The sequence below is a fragment of the Tursiops truncatus genome, chromosome 15 (genome assembly GCF_011762595.2).
Source record: "Tursiops truncatus isolate mTurTru1 chromosome 15, mTurTru1.mat.Y, whole genome shotgun sequence".
NCBI classification, from domain to species: Eukaryota; Metazoa; Chordata; class Mammalia; order Artiodactyla; family Delphinidae; genus Tursiops; species Tursiops truncatus.
The window spans coordinates 15165373-15190460 of record NC_047048.1 but is presented as its reverse complement, the minus strand read 5'-3'; the positions used below and the strand labels follow the sequence as shown (position 1 = coordinate 15190460).

The window sequence follows — 25088 nt, the reverse complement described above, 5'->3', positions numbered from 1 at the left end:
ACTACTACGAGCAACTCTATGCCAACAAAATGGACAACCTGGAAGAAATGGACAAATTCTTAGAAAGGTATAACCTTCCAAGACCGAACCAGGAAGAAATAGAAAATACGAACAGACCAATCACAAGTAATGAAACTGAAACTGTGATTAAAAATCTTCCAACAAACAAAAGTCCAGGATCAGATGGCTTCACAGGTGAATTTTTTCAAACATTTAGGGAAGAGCTAACATCCATCCTTCTCAAACTCTTCCAAAAAATTGCAGAGGAAGAAACACTCCCAAACTCATTCTATGAGGCCACCATCACCCTGATACCAAAACCAGACAAAGATGCTACAAAAAAAGAAAATTACAGACCAATATCACTGATGAATATAGATGTAAAAATCCTCAACAAAATACTAGCAAACAGAATCCAACAACACATTAAAAGGATCATACACCACGATCAAGTGGGATTTATCCCAGGGATGCAAGGATTCTTCAATATATGTAAATCAATCAATGTGATAAACCATATTAACAAATAGAAGAATAAAAACCATATGATCATCTCAATAGATGCAGAAAGAGGTTTTGACAAAATTCAACACCCATTTATTATAAAAACTCTCCAGAAAGTGGGCATAGAGGGAGTCTACCTCAACATAATACAGGCCATATATGACAAACCCACAGCAAACATCATTCTCAATGGTGAAAAACTGAAAGCATTTCCTCTAAGATCAGGAAAAAGACAAGGATGTCCATTCTCACCACTATTATTCAACATAGTTTTGGAAGTCCTAGCCACGGCAATCAGAGAAGAAAAACAAATAAAAGGAATACAAATTGGAAAAGAAGCAGTAAAACTGTCACTGTTTGCAGATGACATGATACTATACATAGAGAATCCTAAAAATGCCACCAGAAAACTACTAGAACTAATCAATGAATTTGGTAGAGTTGCAGGATACAAAATTAATGCAAGAAATCTCTTGCAATCCTATACACTAACGATGAAAAATCTGAAAGAGAAATTAAGGAAACACTCCCATTTACCATTACAACGAAAAGAATAAAATACCTAGGAATAAACCTACCTAGGGAGACAAAAGACCTGTATGCAGAAAACTATAAGACACTGATGAAAGAAATTAAAGATGATAGAAACAGATATATACCATGTTCTTGGATTGGAAGAATCAATATTGTGAAAATGACTCTACTACCCAAAGCAATCTACAGATTCAATGCAATCCCTATCAAATTACCAATGGCATTTTTTATGGAACTAGAACAAAAAATCTTAAAATTTGTATGGAGACACAAAAGACCCTGAATAGCCAAAGCAGTCTTGAGGGAAAAAAACGGAGCTGGAGGAATCAGACTCCCTGACTTCAGACTATACTACAAAGTTACAGTAATCAAGACAATATGGTACTGGCACAATAACAGAAACATAGATCAATGGAACAAGATAGAAAGCCTAGAGATAAACCCACACACCTATGGTCAACTAATCTATGACAAAGGAGGCAAGGATATACAATGGAGAAAAGACAGTCTCTTCAATAAGTGGTGCTGGGAAAACTGGACAGCTACATGTAAAAGAATGAAATTAGAATACTCCCTAACACCATACACAAAAATAAACTCAAAATGGATTAGAGACCTAAATATAAGACCGGACACTATAAAACTCTTAGAGGAAAACATAGGAAAGACACTCTTTGACATGAATCACAGCAAGATCTTGTGTGATCCTCCTTTTAGTTTAATGGAAATAAAAACAAAAGTAAATAAATATGACCTAATGAAACTTCAAAGCTTTTGCACAGCAAAGGAACCATAAGCAAGATGAAAAGACAACCCTCAGAATGGGAGAAAATATTTGCAAATGAATCAACAAAGGATTAATCTCCAAAATATATAAACAGCTCATGCAGCTCAATATTAAAAAAACAAACAACCCAATCCAAAAATGGGCAGAAGACCTAAATAGACATTTCTCCAAAGAAGACATACAGATGGCCAAGAAGCACATGAAAAGCTGCTCAACATCACTAATTATTAGAGAAATGCAAATCAAACCTACAATAAGGTATCACCTCACACCAGTTAGAATGGGCATCATCAGAAAATCTACAAACAACAAATGCCGGAGAGGGTGTGGAGAAAAGGGAACTCTCTTGCACTGTTGGTGAGAATGTAAATTGATACAGCCACTATGGAGAACAGTATGGAGGTTCCTTAAAAAACTAAAAATAGAACTACCATATGATCCAGCAATCCCACTACTGGGCATATACCCAGAGAAAACCAGAATTCAAAAAGACACATGCACCCCAATGTTCATTGCAGCACTATTTACAGCAGCCAGGTCGTGGAAGCAACCTAAATGCCCATCAACAGACGAATGGATAAAGAAGATGTGGTACATATATACAATAGAATATTACTCAGCCATAAAAAGGAATGAAATTGGGTCATTTGTAGAGACGTGGATGGATCTAGAGACTGTCATACAGAGTGAAGTAAGTCAGAAAGAGAAAAACAAATATCATATATTAATGCATGTATGTGGAACCCAGAAAAATGGTACAGATGAACCAGTTTGCAGGACAGAAATTGAGACACAGATGTAGAGAAAAAACATATGGACACCAAGGGGGGAAAGTGGCGGGTGGTGGTGGTGGTGGTGGTGGTGGTGGTGTGATGAATTGGGCAATTGGGATTGACATGTATACACTGATGTATATAAAATTGATGACTAATAAGGACCTGCTGTATAAAAAAAATAAATAAAGTTCAAAAATTCAAAAAAAAAAGCTAGATGTGACTGATTCATGATCCCACTGGGCTGAGAATATGAGTAACTGGGGTGTCCACCCCTTCCTCTATCATCCCCTTCAATTGCCATCTTTTTCTGGAAACGTCAAAGTCATGATTCACTGAAATAGGGCTGTGAGTGTCAGACACCCTAAGGTCTTGGCTGGAGCCTCACTGTCCTCATCTGTAAAATGAGCGTGCTGAATTAAGAACCCATCCTGTTCTACACTTTTACGATCCAAGTTATCCTTGCCAAAGGCAAGGTGCCTTACCGTGGCTTTTCTCTGAAACATCATGGAAGTATGTTGGGCAGCTTGAGAGAAGAGATGGAGTCTTACTCATCCAGGATTCTTATCTTGTCCATCCTCACTCATCCAGGGTGGAACCCAAGTCTAAGAAAAGAGAGCGAAGGAAAGGCCAGGTTCAAGGTCCTTTGAAGGCTGGTGGTCTCTTGACCTGTCCACAACACCAGCTCTGAGTCTCCCAGACTTCTTCTGGTTTAAATCATTTCTGGTTGTCTTTTATCCTCTCCAGGATCTGGGCTACTTCTCCTTTCTCTTTATTGGGTTTTTCTGTCACCATTTCCTTCTTGGAATTGAACCCCTGCACCCTCGCTCTCTCCCTCTCTCAAATTTTCTTCATTGCCAAGAATTCCAGGGCCTTTATCCAGCCATGTTGTGTCTGAGGTCTCCTCAGGGCTGCTCCCCTCCGGTGACATTGCTACTCCCATCCCTGTCCCCTCCCCCTCCCCCACTGCCCTGGCACAGCCCGCCCCAGGGTCACCAATGGCCTCTGTAGCCAGATCCAGAGACTTCCTCATTTCTTACTTCACTCAGTGTCACTTGACGGCAGCCTGTGATGTTGTTCATACTCCTTCTCTCCACGTTGCCTTTGCACTGTGCCCTTCTCTCTCCTTCTTTGCGGACACTTTCTTTCCCCACCTTCTTGAGCCCCTATTCTGTGTCCATCATTGGCATTTCCTTGGGACCCAGCCCAGGCCCATTTTTCTCCTTCCTCTTCACACTCCCATCAGTATCTCATCCAGCACTTCTGCCGATGGTTTCAGAACTCATCTCCAGCACAGACTTTTCTCCTGAGATCCAGCCCTGCACACCCTTCAGGATGTGGAGGTTTCCCCCCTTGGGAAGCGCACTTACCTAACGCAATAATCATCATAGCATAGTAAGGATAATAGCCAATAATAAAAGCTCTTAAATATTCTTTCGAGCATTTTCACACTTACAAACTCAACTGTCCCAGCAAAAATAGGAGGTGTGTATTTTTATTATCACCCCATTTTGCAGAGGAGGAAACAGGCATAGAGAGGTCGGAAGAGCCCACGTTTTTTTTTTTAACTTTTAAAATTTTTATTTTTTAAAGTTTGTATTTTTATCAAAGTTATACATAGGCACAAATTATTTTACAAGCTTTGCTATGAAAAATAACAGGCCCTTATCCTTTCCCTCCACATCTCCCTCCCTGGGAGCAGTGGTTTTCAATGAAAGAGCCCAAACACTTTTTTTTTAATTAAATTAAATTTATTTTTATTATTTTAAAAAATTTTTAGTGGAGTATAGTTGATTTACAATGTTGTGTTAATTTCTGTACAGAAAAGTGAATCAGTTATACATATACATATACCCAGTCTTTAAAATTCTTTTCCCATATAGGTCATTACAGAGTATTGAGAAGAGTTTCCTGTGCTATACAATAGGCCCTTATTAGTTATCTATTTTATATATATAGTGTGTATATGTCAATCCCAATCTCCGAATTTATCCCTCCCCACCCTCGTTTCCCCCATGGTAACCATTAGTTTGTTTTCTATATCTGTGACTCTATTTCTGTTTTGTGAATAAGTTCATTTGTACCATTTTTTTAGATTCCACATATAAGTGATATCATATATTTGTTTTTCTCTGTCTGACTTACTTCAGGTCCATCCATGTTGCTGAAGATGACATTATTTCATTCTTTTTTATGAGCCCAAACTCTTAAACACCACGTTTTGGCTTCCTCAACACCAAAGTTGCCCTAGCCCATGACCCGTCCCTCCTCCAGTACCCAGGAACCATCACCACTGTCCATGCCTTAGGGACAAGTCAGCCTTCAGTTCATCCCCATGGCCACCAGCTCACCCACAGGCCCTCATCACCTCTCTCCTGAATGATCTGTCTCCAGCTAGCTCCCAAGGAAACCGTGCCCTACACAGCCCCTCTCTCTAGCTTTCTGAAACATAAAATTGAAGATCTCAGTCTTCATAGTTTGCTTCTACGCTTCCCTCTGTCCTCGAGATAAAATCAACAGGCCTTAAGGGGGCTTTCTGGGCCTGGGGCCTGCTTCCCCTTCCCTCTTCCCCCACTGACCTCATCTCTTGTCACTTTCTACCTCCCACTCTCTGGTTTCTATCACTGATTTCCGAAGAGGCCCTCCTGTCTCATGCCTCTTCCACAGCTGGCCAACCCTTCTGAAATACGCTCCCCTCTAGTCAGTTGCCTTCAAGACTCAGATCAAGTGTCACCTCTTCGGTGAAGCCTTCCTGGAAATCCACATGCTTCCAAACTGGGTAAGATACCTTGTGACCGATGGGTACCATCTCCTCTCACAGCAATGTCTTGCTGTTTACATATTTTTCTTCTTCACTGACCCCAGGGCTTGGGCCTTGTGGCTTGTGTTTTCTCCCTCTGCTAACAGAGGGCTTGCATAATCAGCCTCAAATTAGACTTGTTGAATAAACGATGAACAAATGAGCAAATACTCACGCTGTACCCCCTCCTAGGGTCCAGCTACTTGACTCCTGGGCCCAGAGGTTTCCAGGTCCAAAAAGGAGAGTTCCTACCAGAGTTTCTCTTAGGGCCCTGACCCCACCTTGGCATCTACCCCTTCCCCTCCCCAGGTTAACTGAAGTTTCAAGGTCAAGGGGAAACTTTTGCCAGTACAACGAGGGAACCTGGAGAGGTAGGGCAGGGCAGGAGATTTGCATACACCCGAGCCTAGGGTGGGGAGACTAAGAGAAGCAAGTCATATCATCTCTGGACGCAGAGTGTGTGGGCTGCCTGGCCCCTTTCTTTTCCTATTTTAGTTGCATTCTCCACCCTCCACCTCTGAGTCATGCTGACAACTTCCCTCCCTATCTGCGGCCTCCTGTGTCCCTCTCTGTTTACTTGCTTTCTTGGCACCTTGGCCCAGCTGTTTCCCTGGTGGCTCAGACGCTCCGATGCCCATGTCTGACCTTCCAGTCATGACCAGGACCAGGATTTTCCTCCTCCTGTCGATGGGTAAGCTGAGAGTCACGACGAAGGGGGAGGAGGGGATGGGGGTCCAGGTAGGGGGAGAGCTGGAGTTATAGCGGGTTTGGGATCTGGAGTTTGTGGATATCGAGAGGATACTGAACCCATTTTAGGGAAGTTCAAGAGATTCTGGAAGAGAGGCCAGTTCCCTGGGCAATCCAAACGTTTTTCAAGTAGGCAGAACGAGTCAATCTTATACTCTGTCCACTGCATCCATTTGGCCCCAAGTTTTCCTGGATTTTTCCTCATAGGAGCCCAGGGGGAGGGGTGGGAAAGGAGCATCTTTAGAGCTTGGGCGTTGCTCTGTGGAAATGAAGAACTGAAACTTGCTAGCAGACCAGTGGGTGAACAGCTATCTCTGGACCATCTGAAGGAGAGAAGCAGAGCTGAGCCTGGGGGTCCAGGAGACCAGGAGATGCTGGGGCATTGCACCTGGAGGGGACAGTGGGGCAGGGGGCTGGGGGCCAGGGAGATGGAGCAGAAGGGAGACCCTTCACCAAAGTGTGTCTCCTCACCCTCCTCCCCAGCCCTGGCTTCCTCTTTCTGCTTCAACTTGGACATAGACCAGCCAACAACCTTCCATGTGGACAGTGCTGGGTTTGGATACAGCGTGGTCCAGTATGCCAGCTGGTGAGGACTGTGTGGTGTCTGGCCTTTGGCTCGCATCTACTCTTCCCCTGTCCCTCCCCACATCCCTCTCTTTATTCACAAACTCTCCTCTGTCTGCCATGGCAATTCCCGCCAAGGCTTTGAAGAGCTGGACTGAAAGAAGGGCCGTCTTGCCATCTCGAGGACCCCAGCTAACTTTATTTATCTCTCAAGCAGTTACAAAGTGCCAGGCACCCTTTTGTGGGCACTGATTTCGTCCTCACAGCAACCTTATGACGTAGGAATCCATCACTCAACAAATGTTTATTGAGCATCTATTACTAAATGTCTCAGGAGCCAGGCATACACCAGAGCATAAAAGAGACAAAAATCTCTCCCATGCGGAATTTAAATTGTTGTTAATCTCCACTTTACAGATGAGCAAACTGAGGCTCAGAGAGGGGAAACAAACTGGTCAAGTGGCAGTCTGGCTCTGACATCCACACTCTTAGCTGCCGTGTTCTTTTCTCCCCCTAGGCTGGTGGTTGGAGCCCCCCAGGAGATAAAGGCTTCCAATCAAACGGGCGGCCTCTACCAGTGCGACTACAGCACGGGCAAGTGTGAACCCATCCTCCTTCCGGGTGAGTCACTGCTCCCGGCTGAGACCCAGGTCCAGGCTCCCGTGCTCTGGGGGCCTGTGGAGAGCACAGGAGACCCACTTCCTGGCTTCAGTTCTGTCTGCAGACCCTTACCCTCAGACAGGCTTCCTGACCCACCCAGAGTCTCCCTTCCCAACGCACCCCTGTACCCCCATACCTCCATCAAGACCTGAGAGCCCCCTTCACCTGTCAGAACCCCTAATCTCCCAGAGAGGAGATGCTCCCTGCCTCCTCTGTCCTGAGGGTGACCACGCACACATCTGTACCTTCAGTGCCTCCAGAGGCTGTGAACATGTCCCTGGGCCTGTCCATGGTGGCCACCACCAGCCCCTTTCGGCTGCTGGTGAGTTGCCCTGGGTCACGGGAGCATCTGAGGGAAAGAGTGGGGACCTGGGGCTGCTGGTGCTGGGGGTCTCGTGAAGGGGGAAGGTGCTGGGATGGGAGGGTGGGACAGAAGCAGGGGCAACCCCTCCCACCAGGCCCCTCTGTCCACAGGCCTGTGGCCCCACCGTGCACCATGCATGCAGGGAGAACATGCACTTGACCGGGTTTTGCTTCCTGCTGGTCTCCCCATCCTGGCAGGCCCAGAGGATCCCGGCTGCCCTGCAGGGTGAGTGTTTGGGGCCACTGAGTCCTTCAAGGTACCTATATACCTCTGACTCTGGTTTGCAGTGGAGTCAGAGACACCCCAAAGTGGATAAAAAAGAGGGATCCAGAAAAAAATTTACCAGATGGTATTGTGATTCCAAACATGGGCTGGAGGGGTCACCGCCTGCTTTTACACCTGCCCCATCGCTGTCCCACCGCAGGACCTTTCCTAGGACCTTTCCCTCTCTGAGCTTCAGTTTCTTCATCTGCCTGTGGGATAATATCACACCCAACACTGAGAGTAGCACACAGTGGTCCTCGGCCAGGGTTTGGCACAGTGCCTGGCATGTGGTGAGGGCTCACAGCTGCAAGGATGTTTAGAGTGAAGGGCCTTTATGTTCACACAGTGCACCCTGCAGCACAGACTCGCTCATGCAGCAGGCTGGGAAGGGGTGGTGTGGGTGCCGGCAGTCTGAGCAGTGTGTATGTATGTGTGTGTATGAGTATATGTGTATGTGTGTGTATGAGTGTGTGATGTATGTATACATGTATGTGTGTGTGTTGTGTTATGTGTGTGTGTGTGTGTGTGTGTGCACGTTGAAGCACAGGGCCCAGCTTCCCTGGTGCTGACAGGGAAGGGGGATGAAGAGGTGGAACAGTGAGCTTTTCAGACCCCCCACCCCGGGGCAGGGCGAGGCCCCTCCCTGGTTTCACATTCACACTCAGGCCGTTGGGGAGACTGACATCTGGGGGCCTGAATGGGGTGCCCCTCCCAGTACCTCCTAGGTTCTAGATGCATCCACAGGTGCCTGGGCTACCATCAGGACACCCCTCTCTCTGATGGGAAGCCTTGGAGGCAGAAGGGGGCAGCTGGGAGCTAGATAGGAATCTCCCTGAGCAAGCCGGGCCAGGAGAGCTTCCGCTTCTGGGGACAGATTCTTCGCTCACTCTGAGGAGAGTGGGGTCCAGATGGAAGCTGAGGACAGCATAGGACCAGTGTGCCACTGTTGCCAGGGATGACATTAAAAATGTTTAGCAAAAGTACAGTTTGGTGCTGACCAACTGGGGATGTACCGGGCCAGGGGCTGGAGCAAGGTCCTTTCAGTGCTGGATGGGGGCCATGTTGGGGGAGAAGGTGGGGTAGGGTCAGGGCGTGGGGCACAGACAGCCGAGGAGGAAGGAGGGGCCCCCAGCCTTTCGCCATCTGGATTGGAGGAATTGTTACTTTTTTATCAACCAGGTGTGAGCAGCTGAATCGCAGATATGTCCTCTTCAGAGACTTCAGGAGACCAAAGGGCCCTGCTCTAGGCAGGAATTAGGGCAGCCCCTGGGAGGGTGGGTTCTCGTGGCCAGGAGGCCTGGGCTTTGGGAGTGTCCCTCGGGGGACTGGTGCCACCTCCTTCTCCAGAGTGCCCGAGGCAGGAGCAGGACATTGCCTTCCTGATCGATGGTTCAGGCAGCATCTCCTCCACCAATTTTGACAAAATGCTGAACTTCGTGAAGGCTATGATGAGCCAGTTCCAGAGTCCCAGCTCCCAGGTGTGCTCTCAGGGGAGGGAAGAAAAGGATGCAGCCGCCCCCTCGCCCTCCCCTCCCCAGGGGAAGCTTGTGGGAGGAACCCCAGGGTCCTGGTGCCTTGGCCCAGCCCCCAGCCCTGTGTGGTTCCCCCAGTTCTCCCTGGTGCAGTTCTCCGACAAGTTCCATGTGCACTTCAATTTCAAAGCTTTCGCAACCAGCTCAAACCCACTAAGCCTGCTGAACTCCGTACGGAAGCTGAATGGGTACACGCACACGGCCACAGCCATCAGGATGGTCACGTGAGTCCTGGCTCCTCCCAGGTCTTCCCCCAAAGCATCTGGGTCTTCCTTTGGGCCGCATCTGTCTCCAAGAGGAAGGGAGAGATGGGTACTGGAGTTCAGTCTGTGGTCTCCTCACCAAGCCGGGGGCCTCTGGGTGGGATGGGAGCATCACAGAGGAAGCAGAATCTCCTTGTTCTCACAAAGGCATCAGAGGCTAAGCAGCAGCTCTGTTCACTGGCCTCTGGACCCTCATCTTCTCTGACAGAGAACAGCTGTTCAGTGCCTTATATGGGGCCCGAAAAGATGCCTCCAAAATCCTCATTGTCATCACCGATGGGCAGAAAAAAGGTGACCCTCTGGATTACAAGGACGTCATTCCCAGTGCTGAGGCTGCTGGCATCATCCGCTATGCAATCGGGGTAGGATGTGGGGATGCCCTCCCACTGCTTCCTCCCCTCGCGGCCTCTTAAGCCACCTTCCCTTTCAAGGACAGAAACCCCAGCTCTCTCAGCTTCTACTTCAGGATGAAAAGTCTGTTTCAGCCTGGGGTATCCTCATCCTTTCCCTAAGCTCCTTGATGAGGCTGTCTGGGCCTCATTTTTCTTGCCTGTACACTGGGTGTAATAATATTAACCTTGCAGGGTTATATTGGAAGATCCCAGCACCCAGCAGGCATATTATAGTTATGATTATTTTCACTGAATTGGTCTTTGCTGGGGACAGGTGGGATTGGCTTTTCAAAATATACATTCCTGGCAAGAATTAAAGGACATCGCATCGAAGCCCTCCCATGAACACATATTTAAAGTGGAGAACTTTGATGCTTTGAGAGACATTCAAAACCAACTGAAAGAGAAGATCTTTGCCATTGAGGGTAAGTCAGAGATGGAACTACTCACTGAAGAAGCCCTCACCCATAAATGTTTTTCCTTCTAGAACCTGGACTCCTGTGTCATGGGCCAGTCTTTCCCTTTGGGTATTAGTCTCCACATGAGATCCTCTTAAAGCTGAGATCCTTCCTGAACCTGGCAAAGCCTGTCTTTCCCCATGAATCCTAGGTGTCATGCTTTCCCCTAGGTACGCAGACTGTAAGCAGCAGTTCCTTCGAACTGGAGATGTCCCAGGAGGGCTTCAGTGCTGTGCTCATGCCTGTGAGTGGGGCCCCTTTCAGGCCACTGATGTAGGGTGAGGCAGAGATGGGAGGAGGGAAGGCAAGAGTGAGAATCAGGCGAGTGGGTGGAACCGTCGGCAGGCATTGTTTTGGAATAGGCTGTCTTCTTCTTCCCACCTGCTCTGGAATCCTTTCCTCCCAGGATGGACCAGTTCTGGGGGCTGTGGGGAGCTTCAGCTGGTCTGGAGGTGCCTTCCTGTACCCCGAAAATAGGAGCCCCACCTTCATCCACGTGTCTCAGGAGCACGCGGACATGAGTAACTCTTACTTGGGTGAGGCAAGGCTGTGGTCGGAGGGCCGGGCGGGAGACGGGCTGCCTGGGAAGGGCAGGGGCCCGGGGGTGGGGAGTGGAAGCCTCTGTGCTGAGGCCTGGTCCCCTCAGGTTACTCCACAGAGCTGGCCGTTTGGAAGGGGGTACACAGCCTTGTCCTGGGGGCCCCCCGCCATCAGCACACCGGGAAGGTTGTCATCTTCACGCAGGTGTCCGGGCAATGGAGGCTGAAGGCTGAAGTCACAGGGACCCAGGTTGGGTGTGGAGGAGGGTCTCCAGGGACAGAGAGGGAGATGAAGGGAGTGCGGGACCCAGTAGGGAGGGGCCGGTATCCGGGGAGAGGCGGGACCTGGCCCAGCGTGGGTGCAGGGGTACGCAGGATGACTCCACGCTCTGCCCTCCAGATCGGCTCCTACTTTGGGGCCTCCCTCAGCTCCGTGGACGTGGACAGAGATGGCAGCTCCGACCTGGTCCTCATCGGGGCCCCCCATTACTATGAGCAGAGCCGGGGCGGGCAGGTGTCCGTGTGCCCCTTTCCCCGGGGGGTGAGTGGCTGATGAGACCCGGGCTGGGTGGGGTCTGGGTGTGGAGGGGTCGCCTGGGGTGGGACCTGACACTGTTTGTGTTCTGCAGAGGGCTAAGTGGCAGTGTGGTGCTGTCCTGCGAGGGGAGCAAGGCCACCCCTGGGGCCGCTTTGGGGCAGCTCTGACGGTGCTGGGGGATGTGAACGGGGACAGGTTGACGGACGTGGCCATCGGGGCCCCGGGAGAGCAGGAGAACCGGGGTGCTGTCTACCTGTTTCACGGAACCTCGGGACTGGGCATCAGCCCCGCCCACAGCCAGGTGAGGCCCGGTCACTGTTGCTGTTGCCACAGCAACCTCCTCCAGGCTTTTCCCTGTCTTTGACACTGCTGCCTGGAAAATTCTTTTTTCCCTTATCTTATCTCTTTTATCCAGCACTGAGCACCTAGTAGACAGTAAGAAAAATCTGTGGAATTTGAGAAATGGAAACATTGATCCATTCCCTGCTTTGCATGGTGACTTGATACTTGAGTGGGTTCTCCACCCAAGCCTTTTAGTCCCCCAGCAGTTTTACACTGTACATAGGCCAGGCATTAGCAAATGCATTTTAGAGATGAAATCTGGGGCATGGAGAAGATAAGTGCCTGGACTTGTCCAAGGTTTATAGTGGATCAAGAATGATGATGAGGGAGGTTCCAACCTCCTGACTCTAACCCAATGCTCCATCTCTTAGAGCCCCCCCTTTGCCAGTCAGTTTAGTTCTGGTGGCCTCAGTCTGCCTGTCCACTCACCCCTTCATCTCCCTGGACGCCATGACTTTATTCTCTCCTGCCATCAGTAATCCTGCCAAATGCCCATAGGCAGGAGCCTTTCACCCAAGGGGGCAGGGTTCTCTGAGAAGGGAGGGCTACTTCCCCTGGCAAAAGTTAAGGAAGCCCCAATTAAAAAAAAAGGAAAGGATCTGAAAAGACTTTTCTTCAAAGATGATATACAAAGGACGAATACGCACATGAAAAGATATTCAACATCATTAGTTACCAGTTGTCAGGAAATCAAAACCACTTCACATCCACTAGGATGGCTAGAATCGGACAGACAGATGACAAGCGTTGGTGAGGGTGTGGAATATCCGGCACTCTCATCCACTGCGGGTGGGAATGTAAAATGATGCATCTGCTTTGGAAAACAGCTCCTCAAAAGGTTAAACACAGAGTTACTGTATGACCTGGCAGTTCCACCCAAGAGAATTAAAAACATGACCACACCAGGAAAGTTATACGTGATTGTTTATATTAGCATTATTTATAATAACCAAAAGGTGGAAATAACCCAAATGCCCATCAACTGATGGAACAGATAAATAAAATGTGGTATACCCATACAATGGAATATTATTCAGCCATGAAATGAACGAAACACTGACACATGCTACAGCGTGGATGAACCTTGAAAACATTATGCTAAATGAAAGAAGCCAGCCCCAAAGGACCACATATTGTATGATTCTATTTACATGAAATGTCCAGAATAGGTAAATCCGTAAAGATAGAAAGGAGATTAGTGGTTGTCAGGGGCTGGGGTGTAGAGGAAAATGAGGGACATGGGGATGACATGGTGGTGAGATCGGTTCTCCTGCACACAAGGCTGTCTGGCTGTGTTTGTACTATTTCTACCCCCTCTTCCTTGGTAATTGGTAAATTTCTTTTTCATTTTATTATTACTACTCTCAATGTCTGCCAGTCCCATCAGTGCCCAGAGATTTAAAGGGCATATTCTTAAAGGGACTGGTCGTTACAGGAGCCATGGAAATAAAAGGGGAGGGACCCACAGGGTGGGTGGTCCAGGAGCGTGGAATCTGCATATGGGCACAGCCCCTCCCCATCCCGACCTGGTCCCACCTTGTCTTCTGAAGAGACAGGGTGGCTACGGGGAGCAAAAAGGGGTCTTGGGCATGAGGTCAGAGAGTCTGATTTCAAGTCTGGAATTGGCCTCTTAAAGGCCCTACGGCCTTGGCACCATCTGCAATGTGGGAGGTAGGGCTGGAGCCCTGATACTCATAATAGTAAGTTACTGACTAGTGACCATACGTCAGGTGTGGTTCTAAGAACTCCACGAATTAATTCATTCAATTCTCTGAGGTGTTACTATCCCAGCTGAGGGATGAGGAAACAGGCACAGAAAGACTGACTCCTGGCCTAAGGTCCCATGGCTCATAAGTGAAGGAGCCAAAGTCAGAACCCAAGACTAACTAGCTGAGTGAGTGAACAAAACTCAGGTCACCGGGCCAGTCTTTCCATCTCCACTTCTTCATTTCTGTCCTAGGAATCTTCCCTTGTCTCTAGTCACCACTTTCCCATCCCCGCCTCTCTCTTTAGGCACTTCTTGGAGATGTCTTTTTACTGCTCACCCCTTCGTTCTGTCTCCCATACCCCCAGCTCCCTGCTCCTCTCGTTCTTCTGTCCAACTTGTTTCCATCACCCCCAACCTGACTTGCCTCTCCCTCTCTGGCCAGCGGGTCACAGGCGCCCAGTTCTCCCCCAGCCTCCAGTATTTTGGGCAGTCGCTGAGCGGGGGTCAGGACCTCACCATGGATGGACTGGTGGACTTGGCTGTGGGGGCCTGGGGGCACGCGCTGCTGCTCAGGTGAGAAGAGCCTTCCCCAGACACTCCCCTGGTGGTCCTGGGTCTGCCTAGGACACCAGCCTCCCTACCTGCCCTCCCAGGTTGTCCTCCCAGGACCAAGGGCCTGTCTTCAGCTCAGTGTTCTGCCCGCAGGACCAGACCTGTGCTTAGGGTGTGGGCAAACCTCCACATCACACCTCCAGAGATCACCAGGTCTGTGTATGAATGCCACCAGCAGCTGGCCTTCGCCCAGTCTCTGGGTGAGGCCGTTGTCTGCCTTCGTGTTTCTCAAAGTCCCAAGAACCGGCTGGGTGAGTTATTTCCCCTCTGACCCAGGATGCCCTGACCCTGGGAGTCTCCAAGCCCAGGACTCCTGTCTCCTACCTTGCCCCTTGCCCAGCTGGGAAGTTCCTCACTCTCTCAGCCTTTTCTATTCCCCGCTTTCCCCTACAGCTAACCTCCAAAGCGTTGTGACCTTTGACCTAACCCTTGACCCTGGCCGCCTGAGTCCTCGTGCTGTCTTCGAGGAGACAGGGACTCGGAATCTGACTCGTGTTCGAGACCTGGGGCTGACACAGCACTGTGAGCCCGTGAGGTTGCTCCTGCCGGTGAGGGGGCCTCAGAGTCCTGGGAATAGAGGCCATTCTGAGGCTGTCAGGGGACTGGGCAGGGAAAGAACGGGTGTGTTCTGGTCCTCGCTCCGCCCCAGCATGGCACATGGAATGCAGGCGGTACTTGAGGTACTTGACACATGTTGGTGGAGTGAGTGAGTGAATGGATGGATGAGGTTGGCTTCATCTGCCAGAGGCTACACGGCTGGATTTCAGGAAAAAGAGTACGGCTGCTTCAGAGAGCCATGGGGCGATGGGGATGGGATTCCTTTATCCAACTCCTCCTCTGAGACAGGCCCTGTCCTTGTCACCAGGGACCCCGCAGTGGACAAAGCAATCATGCCCAGGGGGAGCTCTGGGAGAAGATCAAAAGTGACCAGATTCCTAAGTAATAGATGTCAGGTGGTGATGCAGGCTATGAAGGGAGATAAAGCTGGGGAGAGGACAGAGAGGGTGTCGGGGGGTCACCGGGAGCAGTCTGGGGAGACCCTGAGTAGAGTAAGTGAGCCTGTGGGAGGCTGCGGGAAGGGTGCTCAAGACCAAGGACAACCACAGCAGAGGTTCTGCACGCAGAATCCTGTGGATGAGCATTTATGGGGGGTGGGTAGGTACCACTGTTACTCCACTTTACGGATGAGGAGACGGGACCCAGCTAGTGGCTGCGATGGTGCATTTCTTAGCCAACTGCTCCCTCCAATGTCCGTTCGCCAGGCCTGTGTGGAGGACCCGGTGACCCCCATCATCTTGCGTCTCAACTTCTCCCTAGTGGGCAAGCCTGTCTCTGGCTTTGGAAACCTCCAGCCTATGCTGGCAGTGGATGCCCAGAGATACTTCATGACCTCTGTGAGTCCTGGTGCTGGGCTCTTCCAGAGCGGGTGGAGGGTGTGGACTCCAGATCTTGGGGAAAACCCTGCTTTCCCTTCACTCTCAGCTCCCCTTTGAGAAGAACTGTGGTGCCGATCACGTCTGCCAGGACGACCTCGGCATCTCCTTTGGGGTCTCAGGGTGAGCGTCCAGCCCCTCAGACCTCCCCTGGTCCCCCATCCCCCTTCCTGGAACCCGGAACTCCTGCCCCTGGCTCTCCCTAACATCTCTACCCAGTGCTCTGGACCCAGACATCCTGTCCCCATCTCTCCCCCGCTTTCCTACTCTGTGTTTCATCCCCACACCATTTCCAGCCTCAGTCACAGAATCACCTCCTCCCCTCTACCCCAACACCCAGCTTGAAGACCCTGATTGTGGGGAGTAACCTGGAGCTGAACTTGGAAGTGAGAGTGTGGAATGATGGAGAGGACTCCTATGGAACCACAATCACCTTCTTCTACCCACCGGGGCTATCTTATCGACGTGTGGCAGGGGGGCAGGTATTGTCCTCTCTGGGGAAGGAAAGGCTGATGGCAGGGGATCAGCAGAGACTCCTGTGCTGGGTTCAAGGCTCAGGCAGGGCTTCCATTGTTTAACAGCCTCTTGTAAACCAAGAGGGCTGGGCTGATCGTGGTTGGGTGGATGTGGTTGTGTTGGCTGGGGCATGCATTGGCTCATTCTGTGTTCAACTCTGGGCTTGCATTTTAAGAATGACCGTCAGGAATGAGTTCCCAGGAGCCTGCTAATGTGAAGAGAGCAAGGACCCTGCTTTACATTTCTTTGTAGTCCACATCCTATCAATATTCCTCTTTTAAAGGAAAACATACCTTGGCCTTCAAATACTTTATTTTATTTTTTTTAACATTTTTATTGGAGTATAATTGCTTTACAATGGTGTGTTAGTTTCTGCTTTATAACAAAGTGAATCAGTTATACATATACATATATCCCCATATCTCCTCCCTCTTGAGTCTCCCTCCCTCCCTCCCTATCCCACCCCTCTAGGTGGTCACAAAGCACCGAGCTGATCTCCCTGTGCTATGTGGCTTCTTCCCACTAGCTATCTATTTTAAAATTTGTAACATATATGTAAGTCCATGCCACTCTCTCACTTTGTCCCAGCCTACCCTTCCCCCTCTCTGTGTCCTCAAGTCCATTTTCGACATCTGTGTCTTTATTCCTGTCCTGCCTCTAGGTTCTTCATAACCATTTTTTGTTTTTTTAGATTCCATATATATGTGTTAGCACACAGTATTTGTTTTTCTCTTTCTGACTTACTTCACTCTGTATGACAGACTCTACGTCCATCCACCTCACTGCAAATAACTCAGTTTTGTTTCTTTTTATGGCTGAGTAATATTCCATTGTATATACGTGCCACATCTTCTTTATCCATTCATCTGTTGATGGACACTTAGGTTGCATCCATGTCCTGGCTATCGTAAATAGAGCTGCAATGAACATTGTGGTACACGACTCTTTTTGAATTATGGTTTTCTCAGGGTATATGCCCAGTAGTGGGATTGCTGGGTCATATGGTAGTTTTATTTTTAGTTTTTAAGGAACCTCCATACTGTTCTCCATAGTGGCTGTATCAATTTACATTCCCACCAGCAGTTCAAGAGGGTTCCCTTTTCTCCACACCCTCTCCAGCATTTATTGTTTGCAGATTTTTTGATGATTCGGCCTTCAAATACTTTAAAACACTGTTCTGGGGAATTCCCTGGTGGTCCAGTGGTTAGGACTCGGTCCTCTCACTGCCGTGGCCCGGGTTCAATCCCTGCTTGGGAAACTAAGATCCCTGAAGCTGTGCAGCGTGGAAAATATAAAATAAAATTAAATAAAAAGTAAGTAAAATAAAATAAAATACTGCTCTGTAGAGGAAGGAGTTGGATTTATTGGTTACTCTAGATCAGAGCTTGGCATACTTTATCTATAAAGGGCTAGATAGTAAATATTTCAGCTTTGTGGGCCACAGAGTGTCTTCACATCTTCTCAATTCTGCTGATGTAAGGTGAAAGCAGCCATTGACAATATGTGCATGAATGAGCATGGCTGTGTGCCAATATAACTTTATTTATAAAAGTTGGTGCTGGACTGTCATATGGCAATCCCTGCTCTAGAGGACAGAACTAGGACCACAGGGAGTCAAAGAGAAACAGATTTTTAACAAAAATTTTATTATGAAAAATTATGTTAAACATTTACAAAAGAAGAGAGTAGTTCAACAAACCTCCCCCAAAATTATCGCCCAGATTCAACAATGATCAACATTTCACCACATTTATGTCACCTGTTTTTTTTTCCCTTTACTCAAATATTTTAAAACCAATCCCAGACATCCTGTCATCACACACCTTCCTATTTCACTGTTATGGACAGTAGGGACATCTTACGTGACCCCATAGCCATTATCACACCCAATGAAATGAATGATTCCTTGGTATTTAGACCATAATCAAATTTCCTTAATTGTCTCAAAAATATTTTTTAACTGGTTTATTTGAACCAACATCTTAACTAGGTCTGCACATAATGTTTGGTTGGTCTCCCATGTCTCTCCTAGGCTAGTCTTCCCAATGGGAGCATATTTTGATCAATGCGTGAAGAAATACACTAGGAGCGGCAAACTCCAGCTGTGTGGGGGGTGAACACCCTATCGCTGGAGGTACTTCTAGACACATCAACCAGATGCCATGCGTGGACCTTTGTTGGATATTGCGTTTAAAAATGAACTGTAATGTAACATTTTTGGAGACCATCTAGGAAGACAGAACGTGACCTGGATATTAGCTGATCTTAGGGATCAGATTTTGTTGAGTATGATTTGTTGAGTCTTGTCTTATGTTAAAAAATACCCTTGTCTGTTGGTGATACACGCTGAAGTCTTTCAAGATGAAAGTATGTGATGTTAGGAATGTGCTTTAAATTAATCAGGAAAAGAGAAAAAAGAGTGGAGAACAGCTGAATAAAACAAGAGTAGAAAAATGCTGATAATTTAAGCTGCGTGATGGGGACTTTGGGTAGATTTACCTAGTCTCTCCACTTTTGAGTATATTTGAAATTTTCATAGTACAACCTTTTAAAAAGAACCATAAATAAAAAGGAAGAAAAGCAATTATACTCCAATAAAAGTTATTAAAAAAAAAGGAAGAAATGCTAATAAATCTGGGATTTCTACATTAGGAAGAAGTTTGACCAGATAGTGTTTAAAGATTTTTTTTTAAAGAAACATAACCTTAAGGTAGATTCAGGAAACTGTCAGTAGTTTATGGAGTCTCGTTGGAACACTAGCAAATGCTCACCGGCCTTGGTTCATCTGTGTTTCCTTAGAACCAGCTGCAGTCACGTGCCCCGCGCCTGAACTGTGACAGTGCCCCCACCGGGAGCCAGGGCACCCTCAGCACCAGCTGTAGCATCAACCACTTAATCTTCCGTGAGGGCGCCCAGGTGAGCCTTGCTTCTGCCCCGCCTACTCCCCTACCCCCACCCCGTCCTACTCCTCGGTGACCTCCCCCACACCCCATTCCTACCTCTTCCTCAGATCACCTTCAGGGCCACCTTTGACGTCTCCCCCACGGCCATGCTGGGAGGCCGGCTGCTTCTTGCAGCCAATGTAAGCAGGTGAGTTGGGCCAGGCCCAGGGCAGTGCTCCGTCCCGCTCAGCCTCCTCCTCTGGGGAACTTGCCAGCTGGGATCCTCCTCCCTTTCCAGTGAGAATAACACCCCCAAGATGAGCAAGACCACCTTCCGGCTGGAGCTCCCAGTGAAGTACGCCGTGTACACCATGATCAGCAGGTACCACGCCACGACCTCCAAGGGCTCCTCCTCCATCACTCTGTGGGTCTCGGGGAACTCTCACTCTGCAGCAGCTGAACATCTGTGATATTTAAGCTTTATCACCACCCTCTCAATCGGTAGATGACCCTGCTAGAAGCACTTACTAATCAGTCATCGAGTGCTCAGTGTGGGTTATTGACGATAATAGTAATTGTGATATTATTATCACTACATCCTACATTTAACAGAGGCTTCAGTTCTCAGGAGCCTTTCTTAAAAGCCTCAAGATTGTCCCGGGTTCCCTAAGACATACGAGATGTGACCCTGTTTTCAAGGTTCTTACAGCCTTTTTGGGGAGCAAGGTTATCCTGATTCAAGGAAGAATCTCATCAGGGGCCTCCCTGTGGTTCTGTCTCCTGAGGCTACCTGAGTTTTCAAGGGGACGAGGGGACACTAGGGTCTCCTGGCAGGGGAGGCTTCAGCTAAACATTGAAGTGTCCATGGCATTGCGCTTTAGCCTTGGCATCTGGGCAGGACAATTCCTCACCACAAGGAACAGATTTACACTCTGCAGGCCTTCTAGAACCACCCCTCCCCCTTTTCCCAGTCTCCTTTGGGAAGGACAGGGGGAAATGACCTGCTGGCTGCAGAGACTGGGGATCAGGGAAAAGCTGGATGAAAGGAAAAGGGCTTAAATGCTGCCCAAGGAGGGGTACACACGGTGTTTGACACTAAGGAGTCAAGCTGAGAGCCTGAGCAGATACCTTCCTTCAACAAATACCTTCCTAGCATCTACTATGTTCCAGGCACAGTGCTGTGGTTACTTTCCATAAATTGTCATTCAACAAAGATTTATTGAGCTCCTATTATGTGTAATCAACACCAGACATAAGCCCCTGCCTTTGTGAGATCCACACTCGTGGTGTGAAACAGGCCCACATGGCTTAGCCTGGGTACCTTCCCCTGCTAGTTCTGCCCACGGGCCTCCTTGGATTACCTCCTTCTGCCCGGGGTTTCACACTGTCCTTCACACCTGCACACTGGGGGCTCTCAGCAGCCCAGGCAGCTGTCAGCTCGGAGCTTGCTTGCTGGTGTGAGCACCGGGGTTATCACACCTGCTTGCAGGGGACCCACCAGCAGGACATGCCATGCCTAGGTGTGTGTGACTCCACACTTGTATTCTACAGTTGTGATTCTGTGGGTCGGGGCACTCCGAGGGGCCCCCAGGACAAGGCCGGGGTGTTTGAGCCCCTCACAGAGGAGGGATGAGACTTTGGAGTCGGAGTGGGAGTTAGAATTTGAATGGTACAGGTAAAGGGCAGGTATGCAAAGAGTAGAGTGGGGCAGGGGGGTGGGGCAGAAGTGAGAGCAGCCACCCAGCAAGGGGCCAGGCTGGCCACTGGGTCTCCAGAGGGGCCTAGGCAGCCTCAAGGTATTGTTACACTAAGACCCAGGGAAGAGTCTGTGTTGGGCCCACCCTCACCTCCAAACCTCAGGTCTAGAAAAGCTGAGGAGGGAATTCCCCGACGGTCCAGTGGTTAGGACACTGCACTTTCATTGTCGAGGGTGCGGGCTTGAAAAGCTGAGGAAACAGGAGAGAAGGGCCCCAGGGAAGGCCTCTGGGAGACCAGAAGGGGCAGGTCCAGTAGACACTTGTCAACAGCATCCGCCTGAGTCTCCCTAAACCTTTGCTGTGTCCTACCTGCCCATCCGGCATCCTCTGTGTCCATGAAGGCCTGGAAGGAAAACCCAGGCGCAGAGAGGACAGGCCCTGGCCCCCGCTCCCCCCGGGTCAGAGCTCTCAGTCCCTGTCACCGCACCCCCAGCCCAGCCGCCTTGGCGGTCTCCTATGTGGGCAACCTCTGCAAGAACCTTGCACGCAGCTTGAAGCCCAGCCCTGCTCCCTAAACCCTCCCATTACCCCAGATCAGCCACAGACCTCATTCCAGACCACCCCAGGGGCCTCTGACAATCTGTCCTGTCATGCTCCCAGCCAGAGCCTCCTTAGGAGGCCCTAACAGAACTTCCCATCCACCCACACCTCCTCTCCCCTCAGCCATGAACAGTCCACCAAGTACCTCAACTTCTCGGCCTCCGAGGAGGAGGAAAGCAGCGGGGCTCAGCACAGATACCAGGCACGTGACGGTGACTCAGGAGAGTGGGCTGGGGCAGGGGCCCAGGAGCCAGAGGTTCGGGAGGGATGTGGGGCTCGACATGACCTTTGCCCTCACTGTCCTCCGTGCAGGTGAACAACCTGGGACAGAGGGACCTGCCTGTCAGCATTGACTTCTCAGTGCCCGTGGAGCTGAATCGGTTGGCCGTGTGGCAGGATATAGAGGTCCTCCACCCTCAGGTACTCAAAGACTGTATGGGTCCTCCACTAATGCCCTCTCCCTGGATTCCTTGGTCCTCATGAATCCCTGATGACCCCATCACATGCTTTCTCCCTGTGTCTTTTCCTAGAACCCATCGATTCAGTGCCCTTCAGAGAGAACAGTGCCCACAGAGTCCGACTTCCTGACCCACTTTCAGAAGAAGCCTGTCCTGGTGAGAGGGCTCTGGGCTGTCCCCCACTGGAAGCCACACTTCAGAGGAATTTAATTCAGGAATGCATGTTACATTAGATGGATGTCTGCTGAACAGCCTGCTTGAGCTCAGATGTGGCTGCTCCCCTCAAATCAGACAGTTGAATGTGGTCTTCTACCTTCAAACCCACCTTTCTCGGGCCTGATGCCGGTTCTCTTCCCCAGGACTGCTCTATTGCTGCCTGCCTGAGGTTCCGCTGTGACATCCGCTCCTTCGGCGTCCAGGAGGAACTTGACTTCATCCTGAAAGGCAATCTCAGCTTCGGCTGGGTCAGCCAGGTGTGTCCCCTCCCAGACTCAGGTGGGGCCTGATGTGTCTGTGCCCACCTCAAGCCAGGGCGTTTCTCTAACCCCGAGCCCTCCCCAGAGCTATTTCCCAGCCTTCCCCTTCTCTTTTGCAGACACTGCAGAAGAAGGTGTTGGTTGTGAGTGTAGCTGAGATCACATTCAACAGATCCGTGTATTCCCAGCTTCCAGGACAGGAGGCATTTTTGAGAGCCCAGGTAGTGACCGTGTGGTAGGCAGTGACCAGGCTGGTCAGAGAGCTCCTGATGCTAAATCTGTGATGCTGAGTGGGGGGCTTGCAAGCCTGGAGAGAGGAAGGATGGAGGTCCCTGGGCAGGACAATTGTCCCTTAGCCCATGAATCCTTCTGTATCTCACTTCTTGGAGCAGAGCCTGATGAAGAAGGGGAGGGAGTTAAAGGGGACCTGGGAGGAGTCTGGGATAGCAAGAGTCCTGATACTTTCTGATGGAGTCATCTCCACTCCAGATGGAGCTGGTGCTGGAGAAGTATGAGGTCTATAACCCCACCCCCATTATTGTGGGCAGCTCTGTGGGAGGACTGCTGCTGCTGGCTCTCATCACAGCCATACTGTACAAGGTGAGTGTTTTCATCCCACTCCTGACACCACGAGAATTTGGTACCACACTTTCTACAGTGTGAGAAAGACTCACCATGGGGTCAGGCACACATTCTTCCTAAGTCACTGCATGTAAGAGATCGCTTCCCACCTGTGACATAACCAGTCCCCAGTTGACCCCATGTCTTTCTATCTGATTCTCAAGCCTCCTCTAATCTGTCTCCATTTCTTTTTCACTCTTCTCCACCTCTTTACATGTTTCCCTTAAACACAAATTAGAACATGAGAGCACAGCCTTGGATTTGATGTTGACACCACCACTGATTCTTTCCTTGACCATTGGCATGTGCTTGGTCCATGCTCGGTCTCGGTTTCTCATTCTGAAGGTGGTTCTACCCAGCTCACAGAACTGTGGCAAAGTCTAAATGACACAATTTATATAAAGTTCCTAGTGCAGTGCTGGAACATAGGGGGGTTCCAGAAATGGTGCTTGCTCCCCCTCCCCATCATCTCTTTTCCTCTCTTCCACTGGACTTCCTGATTTTCTTCTCCTTCATCCCCAACAGGTTGGCTTCTTCAAACGTCAGTACAAGGAAATGATGGAGGGAGCAAATGGACAGCCTGCTCCAGAAAATGGGACAGGAGACCCCCAAGTTGCCCAGTAAGAAACTACCTCCTGCTCTCCTTTGGATCTGCTCTCCCCTGAGATGTTCCCTGGCCTTCTTACTTTCACCCAAGTCAGGCCTGATGGGGAAGAACATTCCAACTGAGGGAGGCTGGCATCAGGCTGCTTTCTCTCTTTGGGAGGATGCAGTGTGTTTGCACAAAGCACCTAGCCTGGGAAGGGCCATTGGTCTTGTCAAGGCTCCAACTGGAAATCCCAGGACAGGATCCCTGACATGCCTCTCCTGAGGACTTGACTTGGAATTTCTACCTAGAAATAGATGGACAATAGCCTCAGGCTCCAGTCTCCCTTCATCCACTAACCATCGATGATCTTCCTAAAATACAGTTCTGAACCAGGCTCTCATCCTCATCCATCTTCAGTGGCTTCCCATTACTCGCAGTGTAACTTCTGAACTCTTCAGCTTGTGAACCAATACACAGATGTTTCTTAAAAACCCTGGGATGTATTGAATGGAACATTGTCTGCCTATGGTTAGTGATTGGAGAGCACGTTGAAGTCCTCTATCAGAGATGTGCTGCCCCCAATAAGGTCATTCTTATTATTATGCCACCCATCTCAGCATAACGCTCAGAGTGGTACCTGGTGTTGACCTGGGAGTCAACACACAGCAGGCCATTCCCTGCCCTGGAGAGATCCCACTGCTGCCACGACCGAGGTGCCTGGGCCACATGGACGTTTTAGTTAGAAAAGCAGAAGGGGAGGCAGTTAACCATGTGACTTGAGGTGACATGGTCAACTGTATCCCCTTCTGTCCCCAAACTATCTCCCCCATCCATCACAGGGTCCAAAACCCTTTAGGGTTTGGAAGCTTTGGGAACTCAGAAGGACCAACTATGATGAAATTGCCTCAAGCCGGGCTCCATTTAGACTTTATAAGGATTGGGCTTTAGAGTATTATTTCTCAAAAGGTGCTCCACGAACCTCTGGCAGTCTCCAATGGTCTCCTAAGTGCTATGTTTTAGAGGGAAAAAAAAGCAAGAAACAGTTTTAAACCCACGTATCTCACACATCTGAACCTGGTGACTTTCACAGAAATCCTGTTATACCCTTAATAATTGTGTTCCTAAAGCTTGTCCCTGGACTTCAAGGACTGCAGGGGCTCTTGTCTAACATGCAGGCAATGGGTGCTATTTTTACATAATTTTCCTTCATGATTTATTGCTTCCCTGCATTATATTTGCAATTTTTCAGGATTGCTATCTAATTGTATTATAGCTCCAAATCAAAAAAAAAGATCAATGGCTCAAAAATTATTCATTGAAGCATAAAAGTTGTGATTAAATCAATAAAACATAATTGCTGCAACTTAGAATAATGTCATCAAAATCAGTACTGAACAAGTTTCTAGTGCGCATTGAGTATAAGGATGCATGAATG

The 25088-nt window shown here is 49.2% G+C and overlaps 1 protein-coding gene across 2 annotated transcripts; it reads left to right on the top strand.

Moving 5' to 3' along the window:
• Positions 1-5918: 5918 nt before the first annotated feature.
• On the top strand, positions 5919-25016 carry ITGAX (integrin subunit alpha X). Of its 2 annotated transcripts, none has more exons than XM_033839879.2 (30): positions 5919-6089; positions 6629-6731; positions 7227-7303; positions 7621-7691; positions 7844-7958; positions 9345-9475; positions 9608-9753; positions 10001-10154; positions 10459-10609; positions 10813-10886; positions 11049-11178; positions 11289-11431; positions 11582-11722; positions 11811-12020; positions 14212-14342; positions 14475-14632; positions 14775-14929; positions 15644-15775; positions 15864-15937; positions 16155-16296; positions 19130-19246; positions 19341-19420; positions 19511-19594; positions 21633-21711; positions 21822-21929; positions 22040-22123; positions 22327-22440; positions 22563-22664; positions 22933-23043; positions 23590-25016. In XM_033839879.2, the coding sequence occupies exons 1-30, from the start codon at positions 6029-6031 to the stop codon at positions 23686-23688; spliced, it is 3477 nt and encodes a 1158-aa protein (XP_033695770.1). In that variant the 5' UTR covers positions 5919-6028; the 3' UTR covers positions 23689-25016. The 2 variants fall into 2 exon arrangements, with proteins under 2 accessions (XP_033695770.1, XP_033695769.1); XM_033839878.2 differs by having other exon boundaries at positions 7227-7330.
• The last annotated feature ends 72 nt before the right edge of the window (positions 25017-25088 follow it).